At 30.0% G+C, this 20485-nt stretch overlaps 1 protein-coding gene across 5 annotated transcripts in view; it reads left to right on the top strand.

The window, feature by feature from the left end:
* Positions 1 to 20485, top strand: part of LOC129990432 (echinoderm microtubule-associated protein-like 2) — an 86513-nt gene that overhangs the window by 11137 nt on the left and 54891 nt on the right. For 4 of the 5 annotated variants that reach the window (XM_056098160.1, XM_056098158.1, XM_056098156.1 and 1 more), the window contains exon 1: positions 5710 to 5866. The exons of the other annotated variant lie outside the window; for it this stretch is intronic. In XM_056098160.1, the coding sequence (XP_055954135.1) occupies positions 5818 to 5866 (49 nt within the window). In that variant the 5' untranslated portion in view covers positions 5710 to 5817. Of the gene's footprint in view, positions 1 to 5709; positions 5867 to 20485 lie in introns of those variants that run through there. 5 annotated transcript variants of the gene reach the window in all.

The following is a 20485-nucleotide window of genomic DNA, read 5'->3' as shown; positions in this document are numbered from 1 at the left end:
TTAATTTTAGGGTAAATTTAAAAGAAACTTACTATTTTTTCTATACTAGTCGTTTATATTTTGAGTTAATTTATCAGCAGCTTCTTTATAGTGATTTTAGAATTAATAAAAGAAGTTTTTATTTGCAGAATAACCGAGAAAAGATAAAAATATTTTCAATGTGTTGAAATCATTCAATTAATAGTTAAGGTAAATTAATTTCTGCCATCGACTATCTTCTATGGAATGCACTCACCTTTCCTTATGAGTACCGTTCAAGAACGAGCTGGAGTAGTCTCCTCAAAACTTTCTCGCATACTCTCTAATAAATTTGTCATGCCAGAGAACGTCTTAGATGTCATTGGCGTACAGTAGTTACGAAATATTAATTTTTGGCGTGGATATAATATTTTTACTGAATCTAACATGCAATCCTTGGTGACTTTTTTTGGCGATTAATCTTTGGCATGCGTTAATAGTATCCTAAAATCAAATTTGTTCTTTATACACATTTTTCTCAATCGATTGGAACAAAAGTTTGACACGAAACTGAACTTGTAGTCACAAAATTCCATACCAAATTTGATATATTAAAGTCACTGTATGTTTGAATTATTGAGTTTACATGTTTTTGAAAGTATAGACGGACAGACAGTCAACCCTTTGTTGGATTCAGCTCAAAGTTTGTAGATGTCTACTTTATAGACGTTAAATCAGTCTGTCGAATTTTATCTGTCTAGCCCTCTTCGTTTTTTGGTTATCGTGTTAACTTACATTGGAACAGCCGGATAGATGACTTCCTCTGAACAGATTTTATTCAGAAGTGTAAAGACCGTACCCAAATTTCATATGTCTAGCTCAAAGCATTTTTGGTTTTATCTTTGTCGCAGACAGGCAGATGGATGTTTTCCAAAAATATGCTTTTCGATCTCGGGGAGTGATCGGAAACGTGGAGATTCGTTAAAAATCTTCAGTTCGAACTTTTTGCCGATTGCTGTATTACTCTATACTACGTATATGAGAAAGTTAAAACTATCAGATTACAAAGATATAAGCGTTTCATCAATGCTTCAAGATATTGAAGGCTAAGTAACTTTTTTACCTTTTGAAAGAAATTTTTAAACAAGTTTCGAACTGATATTTGTATCACTAGAGAAGTATGAATGCGAGAGTAAAATGCATATTATATTTTTATTATCGCCGCAATTAAAGATTATTATTATTCTACCAGATGGAAACCTACTTAATAATGTTTACTGTTAACATCCTTTAAGCATTAATAAAAATAGCCGAAATAATTATGGGTAAAGATCGAATGTAGAACTGGTCATCACTAAAATAAAGCACATAGTCTAAACTTTGAGAGTCATCACTAAAGAATAATGCATTTTTCGTTATTTAAGTACAAGTTTCTGTACGTTTAAAATACTTTAGGGAATGTATGTTGTTGTTGTTTCTAATGGCACTTGTCATAAACAAGCCCTCTGACTTTAGAAGTCAGTGATTTTAAGACAAGAGTGCGTCTCTTGTTTTTTCAGTAGCAAGCACCATCAAGGGCCAGGAGTACGATTTAGCTGCACACACGTCTCAACCCTTTTTACGGGTTAAACTCTAATTTCAATTTAATTAATTTCCAAGATTTTGTCTTAATTTAGCCCATAATAACTTCATTCTGAAATATTCTCTTATTTCGTGATCCAATTCCTCTTTCTCTACTTAATTAATTCAAGAGAAGCTTTAAAAAATCGCTGAATCGACTAAACGCCGACACTTTCACACGCTCGACGTGAAGGGATGGAAAACTGTCCAGTAAGCACATTCTTTTTAAAAGATCCTTGTGTTTCCTTCACATGTGATTGACATACGTCAGAAACCCTATCAGAATCTTAATAATATATAAGCAATGTAAAATAATATTTTCCCTATCCATATCTCATGTTATATAAGACGAAGGATAATTTATCTCTCTCTTCTTTTCCCGACTTCTGCTTTTGCAACGCGTTGTGGCGGACGTTGCCTTGTACGCACCTTCTTGTAAATAAGGCGCCTCCCGGAGAGAATAAATCGAACTTTAAAAATTACAAAGTCTCTTCACTGCTGGTCGCACCTGCATTCTGCTTAAAATAAAATAATGCTTATATATATATAATATAAACAAGCATTATTTTATGTGAAGCAGAATGCAGTTTCGAAGGCAGTGAAGAAAATTTCGATTTCGTGACGTCGTTTTATTTCATCTTGGAGAAGCAGGCATTATGTACAAGCAGGAGCGACGAGTAACACACAACATAGAACAACGCATTAAGGAATGAGGGAAAATCTCTTGAACATTTTATCCCTGATCTTATATAAGCTGAGATATGGATAGGGAAAATATTTCTTTACAGTGCTAATATATTATTAAGATTTCGATAGGTATTTTTGCTATCCTCGTCGACGGGGCAAGAGAAACAGGGATCTTTTAAAAAAGAATTTGTCTCGTAGCCGATTCAGCAATTTTACAAAGCTTCTCTTGAATGAATTAATTAGAGACTGTGGAATTGGATCAGGAAATAAGAGAATATATATATATATATATATATATATATATATCGCTGAAGTAAATGCTTGCAAATCCTACATGTCTGCATTGCTGGATTTGTGTGTCTTTCTTTCTTTCTCCCAAATAATTTTCATTTGTTCACGTTGTGCAAAAAATTAATTCGTTTAATTCCTATTTATGTTCAGTTTTTGAGTTCGATTTTTTTTAAATCCATTATTACATCTTTATATGTTAAAAAAATAATATCAAAGCAAAATTGATTCATTTATCGTCCTTCAACTTTTTCATGGGTCATTTTTATAATTCGTGCACTGTTATTTATTAGCCAAAAATAATAAAAAAAGTTCTAACCAATTCTCGGTTGTGCAGCCAAGAAATGAAATATTCAGATCTGCTGTTAATTTTGAATACATTTTGGGTCTCTGCCATAATGTCAATAGTCTTAAGCCAGGAATGTTCGCAATAAACAGAAGTTTATGGAACTCGGTTCAGCTTTTATTCTGTCGAAATAAGTTATCTCACAGACTTTATTATTAATTTTTTAATTATTTAGTAGCTTTTCTTAGTTTGATTTTCTTTATTATTCTGCGTTTCGATTTTTATCTTGTTAGAATTTTAACTGTTTAAAAATTAGCCTAGTTATTTATTATTAACCTTAAAAAAAAATCTAGGTCATATTATTTATTTATTTATTTTTTTGCTAGTTACTATCACATTTATAATGTTGTCAAACTAATTAGTGAAAGATTTTAATAGTTAAATCCGATTCCCTTGTTAAAAGTAGGTCATTCCGTCTGTGCTGGTTTTACTCGATTGTGGAGGAAAAACCCATTCTTTAAGATACAGTCCCCTAATAATATGCTTCATAATCTTTCATATCACAATGTGTTATTGTTTTTATCTATCATAAATGTAGTTCTATGTCGAATTTTAGTTTCAATTTATCGAAAAAATGGTGCGCAAATTATGAATTCGATTTTTGGGAACCAGATGCTAGGGACAAGAAAAAATTCCAAAGGTCACGCTTTAGATTCATTAAAAACGCTAGATTTACGCCAAAGATTAATATTTTGTAACTTTTGTTCACCAATCCAATGCAATGCATTCACCGTCTTAGCCAAGGTCTACAATTCTATGCGGGAGTGACACCTTTAGAGTATAAATTCAGTAACTGAAACAAAAGTAATTTTCTTCTTAATTTATTTAAATTGGGAAAAAAATTGACATACATAATAATTTGTATCACTAACGAGCTTATTTTTTAAGTGTTTAAGGTGTGTAAAGGTGGTTGTGGGCGATAATAGGCTCCGATGTTATTTAGGAGCAATATTAAAATTTTGTTAATTTTGAGCTGAAAATTTAGCTAAATTAAAAAAAATAATCGTAGTGTACAAACTACATAAGTTACTATTAGGAATAAAGACATAAAAAAATATCTGAATGCTGCAACTTTGCAAGACTTCCATAAGCAACTCTCAACGCACTTTTTTGAAAAAATCGACAATAGCGAAACATTGCATTTAAAGAAACTAAAGTTTACGACCAGGCACTTCCAAAGAATGCTAAGCGACCTCGCCATCTCCTACATATCTAGAACATCAGTTTAGCTTTCCCTCCGACTTAACTCTAGACCGATTTTGCCGAAATTCATTCATATAAATTCTTTTTCTTCATTTTTTTTTCTTCGCATGTATTATTAATTAATTATTACAAGTAAATCCTCAGTTTATTTTTCACTGTTACTGACTAATTAATCTCATTGCCATGCTATTACTCTATTGATCTGTTATGTCCGGAGGTTAAGAACCTAAGAGTTCAAGCACTCCGTAAGACTCCCCTCAAATCGGCACATCGATATAACTTACTAGCTTCCAAAATTGATAGATATAGATTAAATAGTCTTTCCTGTAGACTCTTTTAAATTATATTTTCATTATGTATGTCATACGGCGCAATTTGTAGATAGTATATCAGCCCATAACTGTCATTATGTTAAAAAGTTAACTCACCTAGTACGCCTGGATACCTTATATTAAATGCTAATGCTAACATTAGCTTACATATAATAAAAAAGAATAATGTCTAAAAAATTGTTCTCTAAATTAAGATGACTATAACTGAGGTGGAAAATTCTTAATGACCCGATTTTTAAAATTTGAATCTAGTCAAATGGAATTTTATTTAAATATGAATGTTTATTTGTAAATTGAAAGCAGGTTGAAGAGTACAAAATTAGGTTTATTCTAGTTTGTACAGAAAATCTTATTATTAATTAAAATTAAGTAACCAAACTCATTATTAGCTGGTCAACTCCAAACTTTGGACATTAAAATATTTCAGATTTTAATTGAATACCCTGGATTATTTACCAATTTACGTGTTTGAATTAAATATTGAAAATATTAACTATATTTGATTTTTAAAATGTCAGGTAAAAAGTCGATTTTGAATTTCCAATTTTTTCTATTATATGTAAATATACTATACGTCCCATATAAATTGAGATGGTTCCAATTTTCTGACTCATTTTAACGATTTTTTTTTTTTTACTTGCTAATAAATAGTTTATATTAAGGATGATTATCTCAATTTAATTTTTGAAACCGGTTCTCTTTCCCAACTTAGATTGTGCATAGAATATTGTCACCGTAATGTGACTAGTTCAAATAAATCAGCCTAAATGAAAGATTGTGAAAGCATAATGGTTTGTATTTTTTATGCCCCGTTATCACTTCTTGTTTTTCTGATAGATAAGAATTTCATAATTTTATTTTTTATTTTATTTATTTATTGGATTCTGTCCAGCCTTACCTATTTAGCGTCCTGAATTGTGCGTTCGATTCTGGGAGACTCTGACTTCCATTTTTGAAAATACCTAAACCTCTTTAGTTCTTCAAATAAGTATTTTTAATTCCTGTCATCGTTACACTCACCATTTTTATTAGCGCATTTACCCCCAGACTGTTAAATACCTTTTAGAGCAAACCGATATATATATATATATATTTAATAACTCCTCCGGCGTCACGATTAATCGTCCTTTTTTTAATATCTGAAAAAGGCAACATCGCACGGGCGGGCGGACTGTGTGTCATCGTTATTTCTTTCTCGCTTCTCTACCGAAACGGCGTGTGTTCGACCAACCGGTTCGCTTCGGAACCATTAATTTTTATTATTTTTATTTGCCCTTCACCCACTGAAGCTGTCACTACTTCAGCGTTAGCCGATCGAGTCAGTCGGTGAGCTAGCTCTGCGCTGCACAACGGTTCTCTTTGTACGGCGCTCTGGAGGAAAACATGAAAATTCATTTCAAAGACAATGGTGAAGCCGCCAGTTCGGACGGAGGTAGGTTTATGGAATTGAATTAGATTGTATTTCGGGAAGTAGCTTAATAGAGATGTCTTAAGTGGGCATATTAGGTTGTCTATTCATTTGAAAGGCTTTATTCTTTTCAACGGAAGTCTATAAATTTTCTTTTCTTTAAGAAGAAAGAAATATTGCTTTTTTTTAATCACATATTATAGTTTTTCTAACATCAATGTTTGTTGAAGTAAAAAAAAAACAAAAAAAAAAAACGTCATAGTGTTGCATTTATAAAAACAAATGACAAATATAGAAATTTCTTTTTTTTTTATTATTATTTTTCATTAATACATTGAAAGCGAAACGTTAAATATCTAATATAAAAATTTATTGTTCGTATTTTATGAGCTGCCGTACTGTCCATCCGTTGGCGATAAAACTATGCCAACTTATTGCTTTGAACTTAGAAAATCCATGTTTTTCACATGGCCAGTTGTATGTTGAATGCTCACGAGTTGGACAGCCACGAAAGTTGTTTTTGCTGAAGACGGAAAAACAAAAAATATTGCCTACCCTAAAGTATACTTGAATAATAAAGTAAAAAAAAAATGGAATAAATATTATTTCTATTTTTTCTTTATGTATCATTCAATTTCATTAAATGTATTCATTGTCGACAAGGGAGTAAATATCATTCTTTCTATCATTCCTAATTAAATAAAATAGCTCTTTTAAATTCTAAATGATGTTTCCAAAAGTATTTCTTCTGCGGCGGCAACGCACCAGGTACCAGCTAGTTAAGAATATTTCATAGTTGAGCTGTAAAACTTTTTTTATATACATTAATTCAGATTTTATTAGATTATGAATTAATTGTATGTTATTTTTATCTTCCGTTTATTGTTCTATTAATACATTGGAAGCGAAACGTTATATATTAAGAATATTTCATAGTTGAGCAGCAAAATGTATTTTATATGCACTAATTCAGATTTTCTTAAATTATTAATTACATGTTATTAACTATTTTGAAAATGCTAATCGACTCTCTACTTTCTCATTGGTAGATCTTTAAGTAGGCAGAAAATTGTGCCTGAATTAATTTAATATTCTGTACACCCATTGGAACGTAAAATGATTCATATAAAATACTGAATATATTCCATAGCTCAGTTGCTTAACAGTTAGCGGAAATGTTTATGATGATATTGTCTATTCCAATTACTTCGTTGTTTGTATTTGTTTATGGATTGCTTCTTTCTGAAAAATGTACCGCCTTTGAAAAACAAGGCAATTCATTCTTTCCTCTTAATCGCTCGTTTAGTAGGATTAAGAACTAGCTGAATCCCAATGCGTTAAACTTCTTATACTGAAAAACGGTAATATCACTCACTACAAGGTCATTTGAAAGGAAAGTTGATCATGCTGAAATATTTATCATTATAAGAAAAGTTTTTTTTTTCTATTAGTTTTTTCTTCCCTTCTTTGATTCACTAAAATTAAGAAATGTTTTTCTCAAAATTCCTTCTAATGATGCTCTTTGTATGTATGCTGTCTTATAGTTGCCAGAAGTGGTAGCATAAGATTTAAATGGAAAAAAAAATTTGTATTTGAACATTTGTTAAATTATTTGGACTTGATGATCATCTTATTTCTCCTCTACCCCCCCCCCCAAAAAAAAAACGATTCCATCTTTAAAATCAAAACCGACAGCACATAAATTTTAGATTATTCTCCTTTTCCTAATTGGCCTGCTTTTCAGTTTCGTAAATGAAAAATCCTAAAAGAAAGTACTGGAGTCGTTAAAAAAATTCTACTTCGAGGTTTTGACGAACTTTTGTGAGTCCGAAAAACACACTTTTGGAATGATGCCCGTCTTTGAAAGTGATAATTCAAAAACGCTTTGAGCTAACTGAATATTATTTGGAATGGGGTTTTTACACAATAATTGTAGAATTCTATTAAATTTTGATCGAAATTCGTGCACATAAAGTTTATCTGTCTATCCTAGTGAAAGAGAACACGATAGCTACAAAATGCATAGGTCACAATGCAATGTGATGTCCATCGTTGCCAAAAATGATAATTTTTGTCTCTTGGTCTAGACAGAAGACATTACAATTGTTTCCGAGACCAGAAACAATAATGGTTTTTAAATTACATCGTGAGATGAATTCTTTTTTTTAAATTAGTAAATCCAAATATTGAAATGTATATATTTTTATGAATATGTGGAAAAGATTGTTTTATTGATATTTGCCAGAAATTTTATTAATTAGTGTTATTTTTAGAAAGTATCCTTGTACTATTTCTCGTGGAATAGAAACAACATATTTTCTAAGTTCTCAGAATTAAATAGAGAAAATTAAATACTTTAGAAAAAATGCGATGTTTAAATTAATAAATTTTCTAATTATTTTGAAATTTCAAAAATAGTTTCTAGTTTTTAATAGTTTTCTAGTTTAATAGTTTTTGAAAAAAAAAATTAAAAATAAGATCACGATTATTTTTTTCTTCGAATGTTAATAATGTTTTATTTGAAGCAACGCTTATAATGAAAATTTACTGGAATCAGAAGTACCCATTTTAAGTGAACATAGAAAAATTGTTTGAATCTACTAGAGAGTGAATCTTTAATAGCTTCAATCAATTTTTCTATGTTTCTCTCAAAACCCGATATTCATCTTAATCTGGTTTATAAAATGTGGTGACTAACTATTACTGGTTTAAGAAAAATGAGAAACCAAGGGCAACCTGTGTGACCTCTCTCCTTTACTAATCGTTACTTTCCGTTGCGAAACAACATTCTTGACTCGCTGCTTCATCTTTAAGAGATGTTGAAAAGAAAGAAAATCGCCATTCAAAGTTGTTGAAGCCATCGAAAGTGGACTGAATCACATTTCCCGAAATGGAACAAATGATTTCAACATGTTTTTGCGTTTGCGGTGTTTTTTTTATATACTTTTATTTATTCTGTTGAATTTTGAAACATCTAGCCTTTGTTTATTTTGTAAATATAAAATAGAATGATCAAAGAGTTTTGAGCAATAGTGTGTGGTCTATTTGCGTAACCAGTGTTTTTAATAGAAATGAGTACTCAAGTTGTAGCGATTGTTTTTAATATTATTTTTCTATTTATCTTATTAATAATTTAGTTTAATATAAAGCTTCGAATTTGGTATTGAATATTTAGCTGGATTCTGATAATGTGCATACATTCGTCGAGTTATTTTTTAAATGTTTTTTTTTTTTTTTTTTTTTTTTTTATTCTTAATAAATTTTGTTTCAATTACTAGATTTTGGAATATAATTATATTTTTTTTTCTTTAAAAAATTGTACGCATATATCGATGTATGCATGATCTAATTATAGAAATCAAATTGACGATTTAATTTGATATCTCCATCCCTTCCCACCACCAAAAATATCCATAGGACTTGAGTTGATGATACCGTCACTAATTGCTTTCCACCTCTTGATCCATGTTTCTTAAAAATGAATGTTTATAGAAAAATATTGCAAATTTCTCTTAATCCAATCTAATTCCAACCGGAGTAATCTTCCTAAAACGTTCCCGCATACTCTCCAATAAAGGTGTTATTCAGAGAACGCTTTGCATGGTATTGGCGTGCAATAATTACGAAATTTTAATTTTTGGTATGGATTTAACATTTTTGCTGAATCCAACGTGCGAACCTTGGCGAGTTTTTTGGCGATTAATCCTGGAATGTAGTCAATAGCGTACAAAAATCAAATTTGTATTTTAGATGTATTTTTCTCACTCGATTGTAACAAAAATTTGACGCAGAGCTACACTCGTAGTCACAAAATCACATACCAAATTTGATATATTTAAGTCATAGTGTTTTTGAGCTGTCGTGTTTGTATATTTCTGAAAATACAGACTGATAGACAGTCACTCCCTTGCTGGATTTGGCACAAAATATGATAGGTGTCTACACTATAGATGTTAAATACTTCATTTTATAATTATCGTGGTAGCTTATATTCGAACAGTCGGACAGATAGACTTCATCTGGACAGATTTTACTCAATATTTGATGAAGTCTACAAATTTGGTTTAAAAGCGTTTACCAAATTCCATCTATCTAGCTCAAAGTTTTTTTTACTTGTCACAGACAGTAGTCATTTTCCAAAATATCTTTTTTGAACTCAAGGAGGTATAAAATAGGGAAATTTGTCAAAATCTCAAATTTGATTTTTTTCCCCCTTTCTTTCTTTCTTTTCTTTTTTTTTTTCTTTCCCCCCCCCCTGATGTTTACTAAATTTTCTCTGTAGTACTTCTTATACGAGAAAGTAAAAATTAAAGAAATTATTAACTACTTTGAAAATAATTATAAAGTTTAGTTGTTGCCTTTTTTAAAATTAAAATCATGTAGCTGATATATATCATTTTCATAATTTGTAATTAAAAAAAATAGTAAAAACAAATTTTTTATGCTATTATCAGATTTTGTCTTTAATATTCGTTATTTTTTTATTCATATTTATTTTCTGCAATGCATGAAAAGGTGTGTCCTGACACCAGAATCTCAGCGTCGAATCCAGAGTGTCGTAGGCTCAAGAGCGACATAAGCCTAATGCTCTTTTAATTTGTAGTAAAATGTTTTGTCGCTGCTGTGGTTTAGAAAGTTGCATTGTTGATAGTTTCTGCCTTTTGTTTTCTGCCTGCTTCAAAATTAAGAGATTCGTCCTTAAATAGAAGTTGTAAAACTCCATAACAAGATGTTACTCCAACCAGACCAAACTGCATTAAAGCAGCGATAATTTTTAATTGTTTATCTATATCAGCAACATTTTCTGACATAGTATTAAGAAACCCAAAATATGAAAAAAAAATAATAATAATTCTGATATATCTTTTTAAAAATTAAAATCTCAGATGAATGTAGATAAAACTTTGCATGTTTAATGTACTAATTAATATTGTGTCCCTTTTTTTGATTAATTTAATATAATTTGATGTATTTTAATAATACTTTCTAGTAAAAACATTTCTGTCGTCCACAAACTTGAACGAATTTCACTTTCGTGGTTTGCAAGTTAAGAACTTAAAGCATGCTTTCGGTCACGCCCGATTTGAGCTGAGTCGGTGGATATCAAAAATGTCTTGGATGTTCTCTTTAACAAGCAATTTAAAATTCCTCTGGAAAAGCGTTCAACGATCCCAGGGTATCTCTGATAGATTCCGGGGAATGTCATTCTGGTCACGTTTAATAGCGTCGCTTTGTTTTCAAGAAAAGACGGGACTTCCTCTTCTTCATGCCTCTTCATGAGTTCTCTGAAAAAATAAATTTCTGTCCCGTGTAGGCTGACGTGGAGCTGTAAAAAATGTGTTTGCTGTTGAGTCTGAACTTTTGACTTTTTCCGGATGAACTTGACTTAGATAACATAGATTGGTAAAGTCTTGGGTTTTTTTTTTTTTTTTTTTTTTTTCACTGTCCAGTTTTAAGTAGATTCCTTGTAGGAAGACTATTTATTGCAACAGTTCTCATGGTATGGCTTCGGAAACTAGAGTGATTTTTATTCGATTTTAACATTCCTGGGCTGTGTTCCAAGAAAAATAAGAATCTTGGGGGAATTTTTTGGTTTCATTTCACCCAACGTCTTTATATTTGAAGATATAAAAATAAATCAAATTAGGCGAATTAACATTTCATTAAGACGAACGACTTTTAGTATAAAAGTTTTTCAATAACTGCAATTGCTTAGAAGTTAAGGGGCTGGAAAATGGTTTTCGGCTTGAGAAAATTTCAGAAATTCCATTTGCTTTAGTTCTATTGAGCGTATTTTATTTTATTTATTTAAATGTGGCGATACAGATCATGTTAAATATTTATTTTACAAATAAACGCTGAATTATACAATATTTCATTGTTTTTGCCTAAGGGTAGAAAGGAATTTGAATGCATTAACTTAAATGATGAATTTGTTTTGTCTCTCACATACTGAGAGAAATTATTTTAAATAAAATTGGCTCCCCCCCCCCCAGTAAGTAATTCGAATCTTAGCTTTTCCATTTCTCTCTAAGATGTGGAAATGGGCTGATTTCTCTTGTATATTTTCTCGGTTGCTGGCTTTTGAAGACTTCTCGTCGATATTAGAAGATGACGATCTCATGGTCCGTTTGCACCGAAGTTTTACCATGTATATTGGGATTCGTCATCCTCATGTCAGTGTAAGATGCAGTTATAAGAAACTTAGACTGGAATAGATAGAGAGTGGAAGCTGAACAAATAAAAGAACCCTGGTTTGTGCATCATCCTTGTCATGTAGCAACGATTCAAAATCACAATGTCTGTTTCAAGTAAACTTCGGAATAAAATATCGGCAAAGCCATTAATCAATAAAAATTATATGATTCTCTCTGGCTCTCTCTTTTTTAAAAGTCTGCAACTGATTGAATATATGGAGAGGCATAAATTGGGCTTCAGCTGATTCTGCTGTCAAATGGCGTTGATCTAATAAATCAAACTTTGCCGTTTGCTGATAATATTATGCCAGTTCAAGTCTTGATTCCTTTGAAAATCCGTTTGGTATGTGTATCATGTTTGTTTTGATCAGGACTCAAATGTGAACTCTTTCAGTGTTGCTGGAAGGTTTAGAAATTAAAGTATTGTTAAAGTGGAAGTTCATGTCATCTGGCTACAATTAAAAATTGTAAGCTAAACAAAGCTATTTGTCAAGTTTCTAAATGGCAATTTAATCCAGCAAATCAACTTAATTGACTAATTTTAGTTAATTTGCTGATGATAGTGATTTAATAGAAAGATGAAGCGCAGGTTTTCATTGACAGCTTTAAGTGTTCGAGAAAAACAAATGGTAAAGAAAACATATGATAATACAGACCGAATTTGCTCATTTCTGTCAAAGACACCAGTTACAAATATGAATTTTCGTGGAAAACATAAATCATAGTAAGTTGATAGTTGAACCATGAGACGAAAGAAATTCTTGATCATACAGTAAAAATAGTTTTTATAATTCTGTCAATAAACTTATCTTGAGAACCCGGTTCCTCCCTCCCCCCTCCGTGTTTTAATTTTATTTTCGAAATCAAAATAATTTGAATTATTGCTGAAAATTAACATATTAAAATTGCTATTATATTCAGCTGTGTGAAGTTACGGGAAAAAATGTCTTGGTTCTGAAGATTTTTTTCTAAAATAATATTAAATCATTTAATATTCTCTGTTAATATTTAAAACATATTATTATAAATTATTAAAAAATTTTATATTTTAAATATAAAAAGTGCCATCTCAACTACTCTCTTCAGTTATTTACAACATATAAACAAATATATTTCGTTTGGTGATATTGCTCAATCTCTATAAAATTTAATCGAAATTTCAAGTAATAAAAATAGAAATGGGCGGAAAAAGATATAACATTTGTTTAAAATTCTTTTGTATGTTCTAAAATTCATTAAAGATCTGAAAATAATTAAAAATTATTTCCGGAGTGAGTTATTTTCATTTTATACTTCTTTTTTTCGATTTGTTGTTAGTTTTTTTTTTTATTATTATTATTATTTCTTTTTTTTTATCGTTAGTTAATTTTTCATGATATGAATTTATTTATTCTGTTATGTCATTAAAGAATGCGTAAACTACTAGGCTCACTAGTTAGTTATTCACTGTGCGTGAAGATGTAGTTTACAAATTTCTAGTAGAATTGCATTTGCTTTTACATTATAAAAATCTTTTCTTGAGTATTTCTTTCATATGTTGTGTTACAATGAGTAATTAATACATATGCAACTATTAGTTACTTTTCGGGGCATAAATACATTTATGTATTAATAATTTATAAGTATCCATTTATCTGTCTGCTTTTAAAACAATTATTTTAATTATTCACTATACATGACATGGTTCATTCGAATTAATTCCAAAACTAATTTTCTCAAAACTGATGAAACCTTCGGCAGGTAATGTAATTATTTTAGCATTTGTTTAATTAAATATGTGTTAAATTAGGCTTACATATTCGCTATTCGACATTATTAAATATCGTTAACTATTTTTATTTTTGGATTGCATCATTTTTGTTTCTAAAACTATTTCTCTCTTTTTTTCTTTTTTTTATGTTACAAACATTTCTGTTAGATGTCTCAACCTTGTTTCTTTTTAATTAATTTGTTTATAGCAACAGCAATAATCTGAAATTATTTTGAATTGATATAAATAGAAAAGTAGATTATTTTAATTTACATTGAAGTCGAAAATAATGCAAGCTGACACAATATGTATCTTAATAGGACTTTGTCTTACATATACTCTGCTCATTATCTACATGAAACTTCCTTACGGATACCAATCCCATGGCATCATAGCGTTATTAAAAATGCAAATATGTGATATATCTCTCTTATAAATCTTGCTTTTTTTTTAATGCATTTCTTAAACTACACAGTTATGAGCCAAAATCCTTTTTCTTTTTTACTTTCAGCTATGGAAAAAAAAATCATATAATCTGATGAAATAATAAAAAGGGTTTGAACTTCAAAGCAACTTTGGGATTTATTGTTGAAATGAAGGGGTGGGGAGAGGGATTCCGAAATTTAGAAAAATTCACGCGACTATTAAATTGGTATTATTAAAAAGAGAAATTTTTAAATTTTGAAACGGTATAAAATTCATTTTTGTGCAATAATATTTTCAGAAGTTACCGCAGTAAAACGCCAAAATTCATCTTAATTTTTAATTAAATAAAATTCTAATAAAAATTTGAAAAAAAAATCGCTTCCAGGCACATTCTTATCCTCTTCCTCTTCTTTATTCCCACCCATTGTCTTGCTTTAGTTTAGGTATATATGTACCAAATTTTGGTAAACATAAGTCCAACGATCTGGCTTATAGAGCGCCAACATTCATACAGACAGATACATTCATCTTTATTATTAGCACACGCATATATATATATATCTTCCTACATTTACTCTTGATGAATCACAATTATCTTCCCATTTTGCATCAGTCTACAAGAAAGCATAAAACATTTACTTTGGGATTTGTTTATCGCGTCATTAAGGTTCTTGATTAAATTGCAAAGAAATAATATTGCCATTGCAGAAAACGGTTGAACAATGGAGAACGTGTCAATATATTTTGGAAGTCTTTTATTTGAAAATATTTTAAAACATCTAAGAAGTTATTCGTTTTCAAGCGAAGATGATAAGACACTTTTATAAAGTAATAAGGTTTGTCTTGGAAAAGAGGACGGATTACAATCGTTCAGTCTAACAGTCTGAAATCTTTCAAGGAAATAATCAATTCGGTAATGTCGCCAGCAGTCCGAGAATATCATTTCATGCAACAGAGCAAGGAAGAGTCGATGCTTTTCTTCTGATTGCAATCACGTGTTTATTTCGAGAATGCGTCTATTAGCATATCGTAATCTTTATCATTAAAATAGAAAATCGTTTGGCATTTATTTATTATTGATGTCTTACTTTAGTTTAGTTAAATTATTTCACCTTTCTGAAATGAAACGATTTATTTTGGGACACTCGTTAATTTTGAGTAACTGAGTCGGTGTCCCCCTTTCCAAACATCAACACAAAACAACGAAATGATGTAAGACCCTGATTTAACATGCATGTTTTTAATGGAATCAGGATTCGAACCCGCCATTCTCCAACAGCTAATGTTTGTGTGAACATGATCCAGATAATAGTGGTAGCCAACTATATTAGCTGTAGTTACTATACTTTTGGAATACTATCGGTATAAATTCTGTTAACCGCTCATGTTATCATTTCGATATATTTATACATGTTAATTGCTAACTTCCAAATTCTTACTTAAATTAAAATTCTAAATGCTCCGAAATAATTCCGTTAATGAATAATTAACAGCCTAGTAATCTGACAACAAGTTATACCAGCGTGAGTAATCACCTCACAACTTTTTTTGTTTTTTTTGCACAGTCCCTAATAAACTTGTTATGCCAGAAAACCCTTTGACATTAGCGCACATTAGTTTCGAAATATTAACTTGAATATAGCATTTTTACTGAATGTATCTTGGCGAGTTATTTGGCGATTCATCCCAAGTAGCCAAAAATCGAATTTTTGTTTTAGACACATTTTTCTCAACTGATTGAACCAAAATTTGGCTCGAAACTGCACTTGTAATCACAAAATCCTGTACCAAATTTGATATGTTTAAGTGCCTACGTTTTTTGAATTATTGAGTTTACATGTTTATGAAAGTACAGACTGACAGACAGTCAACCCGTAGTTAGATTTCACTCAAAATTTGACAGGTGTCTACACTATCTATGGATGTTAAATCTGTGTGACGAATTTTATCTATCTAACTCTTTTCGTTTTATGATTATCGTGTTGACTTACTTTCGAACAGAGAACTTCCTCGGAACAGATTTTATTCAAAATTTGATAGAAATCTGTAAATTTGGTATAATATACCAAATTTGAACCGCCTAGCTCTGAGTTATCTTTGTCACAGACATACGGACGGACATTTTCAAAACTGTGTTTTTCGAACTGAGGATGGTCTAAAACGTGGAGATTCGCCAAAATTTCGATTTCGAATTTTTGCCGAATTATTATACTTTTTCTGTACCACTTACACGAAAAAAAAACAGTAAAAAGTAACAAATAAAACGGGTCGTTAATCTAACAAATCAAGAAATTCTTAAACTTATTTTAACTATCCTCATTGAAACATAAAATAAATGTTTAATTATTATCAATCGTTGCCTTCCTACTTGAATATGCGCTTACATCTTGAAATGTTTTTCTAAGCATGTGTTAAAAGTATTGGAAAGATAAATTACTGAGACGGTAACTGATCCGGCTGTACACGTGTTATCGTAAAGCGTTTGGAATAGATAAATGGCTCTGCCTTAATAATTATTTGTTGAGAAATTTGCTCTTTTTACCTTTTCGGATATAGTTGATATGATCTTTTGCAGAAAAGCCGTGCCCTTATCTAATGTTTTTCTTTTATTTGAAAACTTTTATCATTACTACTTTTTTTTTAACAAATCGCTTATGCTGCTAGAATTATTTTTGTTTTTTCATGTACGAACAATGCAAAAGAAGAAAAAAAAATCCTTAAAAATATCAAATACGAGATTTTGAGGCGTCTTCTTTTTTGAGTCCCGGAGTCCGAAAAACACAGTTTTGGAATTAGATTTGTCTATCTGTGACAAAGATAACACGAAAGCGCTGTGGGGCAGTTGGATGAAATTGGGCATGTAGTCTTAACCCCAAATTTGTTGATTTCTATCAAATTTTGTACGTAATCCATTCACCGGATGTCCGTCTGTTCGCTGTCCGAATAAAGTGAACTATAATTACAAAGCTTAAAATTCTGTATGGTGTCTAAGGTATATATACGTAGCAGATTTTGAACTAAAAATCCTCAGAATGTTGACCGTTTGTCTATCATGCATGTAATGTAAGCACAATAATCAAAAACGAAACGGTATTTGATGTGTGATCTTTCTCATAAGCTGTGGTTCTGTGTCAAAATTTAATTTCAGTTTTTCTAAATAAAGGCTTCCGAAATGTATATTTGATTACCTTTACTGTACTACGAAGCATAAGAAGTTTTGGAGAAACAGCCAGTGCCGTTGATTTTATTTTGTGTTAATAAGCTTGAGTACAGTCTTGTTATTAAATATCACAAATTTTAACAGAACTTACTTTTTAAACACGATTAATCTATGATTTTTAATACCTAATTTATATGAAAATTCTGTATTCAGGCTGTTAGGTTGTTATATTTCAGAGTTTTAAACATATCGGCCTAAGTCACTTAGGAGCATGTGTTATGTTATCCATCTGGCCTTATGTACCTGTAATAATTTTGCTGGTAGGGTTTTTTTTTTTTTTTTTTTTTTTTTTTTTTTTTGCATGTTATTAATTAAGGTATTATCGGTTGTGAATATAAAATGCATAAATGTCGATTTTTTTGTAATTAATTTATTTTATTATATTGTCTTTTCCGTTAATTGTTGAGAGAATGAATCATATAATATTATTGCTTTTTTCTGAATAAAATTGCTTCACTCGCAGAATCAGCTTTAAAAAAAAAACTATAACCGTTGTCTTGATTAAAAATTATTGAAATTTGTGTCTGTCGCGAAGTTATAAATTCTTGAATGAGGATATTAAAAAATTCCCTTTTCATTCAAGAAATCAGAAATTGTGTTTTTGAGTTAATTTTCTGTGAAAAGCTTATCAAAATAAATTTTATAAAATCGAATTCTGCTATTTCCCAACTCTTTTGTGTACATTTGGAAAAAGTATTAATTGATAAAATTACTTTCTTAATGTATTGATCTCAAACCGGTATAAGTAAAAGGCAGATGATTTGTTTCTTTAATTTTTTCAAGCTAATCTCAGAAACCAATTATTCAGCAACAAGGAAGTTGCTGCTTTCTTGCGTCAATTTTTCCCTGTTTTTTTTTTTTTTTTTTTTTTTTGAGTTCTATCATTTTCCCAACAAAAGTTAACATTGAAGGAAGAATACTATGTTGCAATATCAAAGATTGCTATTTTATCTCTTGTAAAGGGCATAAAAATTTACTCGATGTTAAGCTTCCGGCCCATTCGTATTAAATAAAATGAGGATGTCAGATGGATGAGTGCATTACCCTCGACTTCCTATGTTATCTGTAAATCCCGAATGCTGTTTTAGTAACAATAAATCGATTTATTTTGATAATTTAATTATCTCGGGTTTTTTTAAAAATATTTATGCCTTTTCACCGATTATTTAAATCTTTTTTACCCTTTCGACTGAGTTTTTATAGTTCATTTACCACCCTGAAAGTGAACAAAAAAAATTATTAATAATGCAGGTATTAATTTAGTTTGTATAATGTTTTATTACAGATTAGTCACCTTTGACAACCAGTTGCTGCACTTAAATATTATATTTAATTTCAGCTTAAGCATTTAACCAGTAAACTGTTAAAAATCGACCTCTTCGGAAAATGCGTATCTAAATTGATGACGTGTATACTCGTCAAACACAGAGTATGTGTAATAGGAAATTATCTTGTAATGAAATGACTTTTATTTTTTATTTCTATAATCACATTTATTTATTTACTTAAACTAACATGCTTTTTTTTTTTTTGCATATAAACGAAAAGAAACATAAAAAAAAATTGGATGACTAATACAACACAGCGATACATTTAATAAAAACAATTCATATTATATGCGGATTTTTTTATAATTATTATTAATAATATTTTATTTGTTCCTTTCATTTCAACTTGGCCTCAAAATATTTTAAACATCTTGAAATTTACGAATATGCTTGAGTTTTTACTAAAAATGTAATTCAAACTGCAAATTATCTCTTCTTATTACTTCTGACAAACTCGTCATAACGTAAAATGTTGTACTTTTTCCATGATGAGTATGTGCGTCAACAATAGTTAACTGATTCATGCATATGAAGTTAAATATAACATCATATTAATTATTTTAATTGTCTTATATATGCTCTTGTTATTACGTATATTAACTTTTCAGATTCGAATTTTATCATTCTTGAGGTCGATTCATTTTCTTTTATATAATAATTCGCTAGTAGTTTTAATTTCTCAAGCGCTTTTTATTAAAATCTGTGTATTATATTGTTCAATTTTACTTCTCTACTTATTTTACATCTCTATTTTTATATTTGGCATGTATTGTTATTTAAGAAGAAATACGTAGCTATCCAATTATTTATTCAGTTTATTTCTTTAAGTTGATTAATCACAAAAAAAAAGTGAAATTGATATTTAAATAACATCGTAAGTACACTAGCAAATTGATCTAACAGTATCTCAACGCTCAAAAAAGTGCATATTTTTTATTTGAGTATTTTTTTTTTTTTTTTAATTTCTGTAAGATAATAACACCAGTGCTGCATTTTAAATCTATTGTTTTTCCTGAATTCGTGTAGTTTAAAATAATTTAATCCATTCAAAAAATTTTCCTCTTCGATTCTACGCCATTTTCCTTCGAGACAGACTTCGGTCGATTCCGAAAGCGAAACTGGCCAGGCCTAATTTAGGATGACCGGTGTGTTTTATCGAGGCCATTTCTCTTTTCAACTTTCCCTTCCTTTTTCGCCCTAATCTTTAAGGCTATCGCAGCCTAGCCAGGTGAACGGACTCCCGCATCCGAAACAAAAAAAAACATGTTCCCTTTAGTGAGATAAATGTTTTTAGTTCATTACCAGCAATATGCGAGAGGTTGTTGAGCGAGATCTTAATAAGGACAGGAGAATATCACCAGACAGATTTCTTTGTATTTAAAAATCCCTCTATTTTAAAATAAGTATATTTTTCCCTTTGATTTCGTGTTAAAGTTATCTTTTATTTTATTTGACTCATTGCAATTTGTGATTAATCTGATATTGCACGAAAGAGCGAAGGACTGTCTTTATTATTTCGTTCAACGCCTTTTTTTAAAATAGTTTTTGGAAAATTCTATAAAATTTTCTAGAATATGTATCTGCTTGTTATTGTTTTTAAATAATATTTGTATTTAATTAGTTATAAACTATTTCATTTTCTTCGTTTCCTCTACATTGCTGTTGACGATTATGATTTGTAATAATAAACTAATTAGTTTAACTGTTTCAGTAATCTCTTAA

This window comes from Argiope bruennichi, chromosome 2 (genome assembly GCF_947563725.1).
Source record: "Argiope bruennichi chromosome 2, qqArgBrue1.1, whole genome shotgun sequence".
NCBI classification, from domain to species: Eukaryota; Metazoa; Arthropoda; class Arachnida; order Araneae; family Araneidae; genus Argiope; species Argiope bruennichi.
The sequence above is the reverse complement of the archived record's forward strand: the minus strand, read 5'-3'. Positions and strand labels throughout refer to the sequence as shown.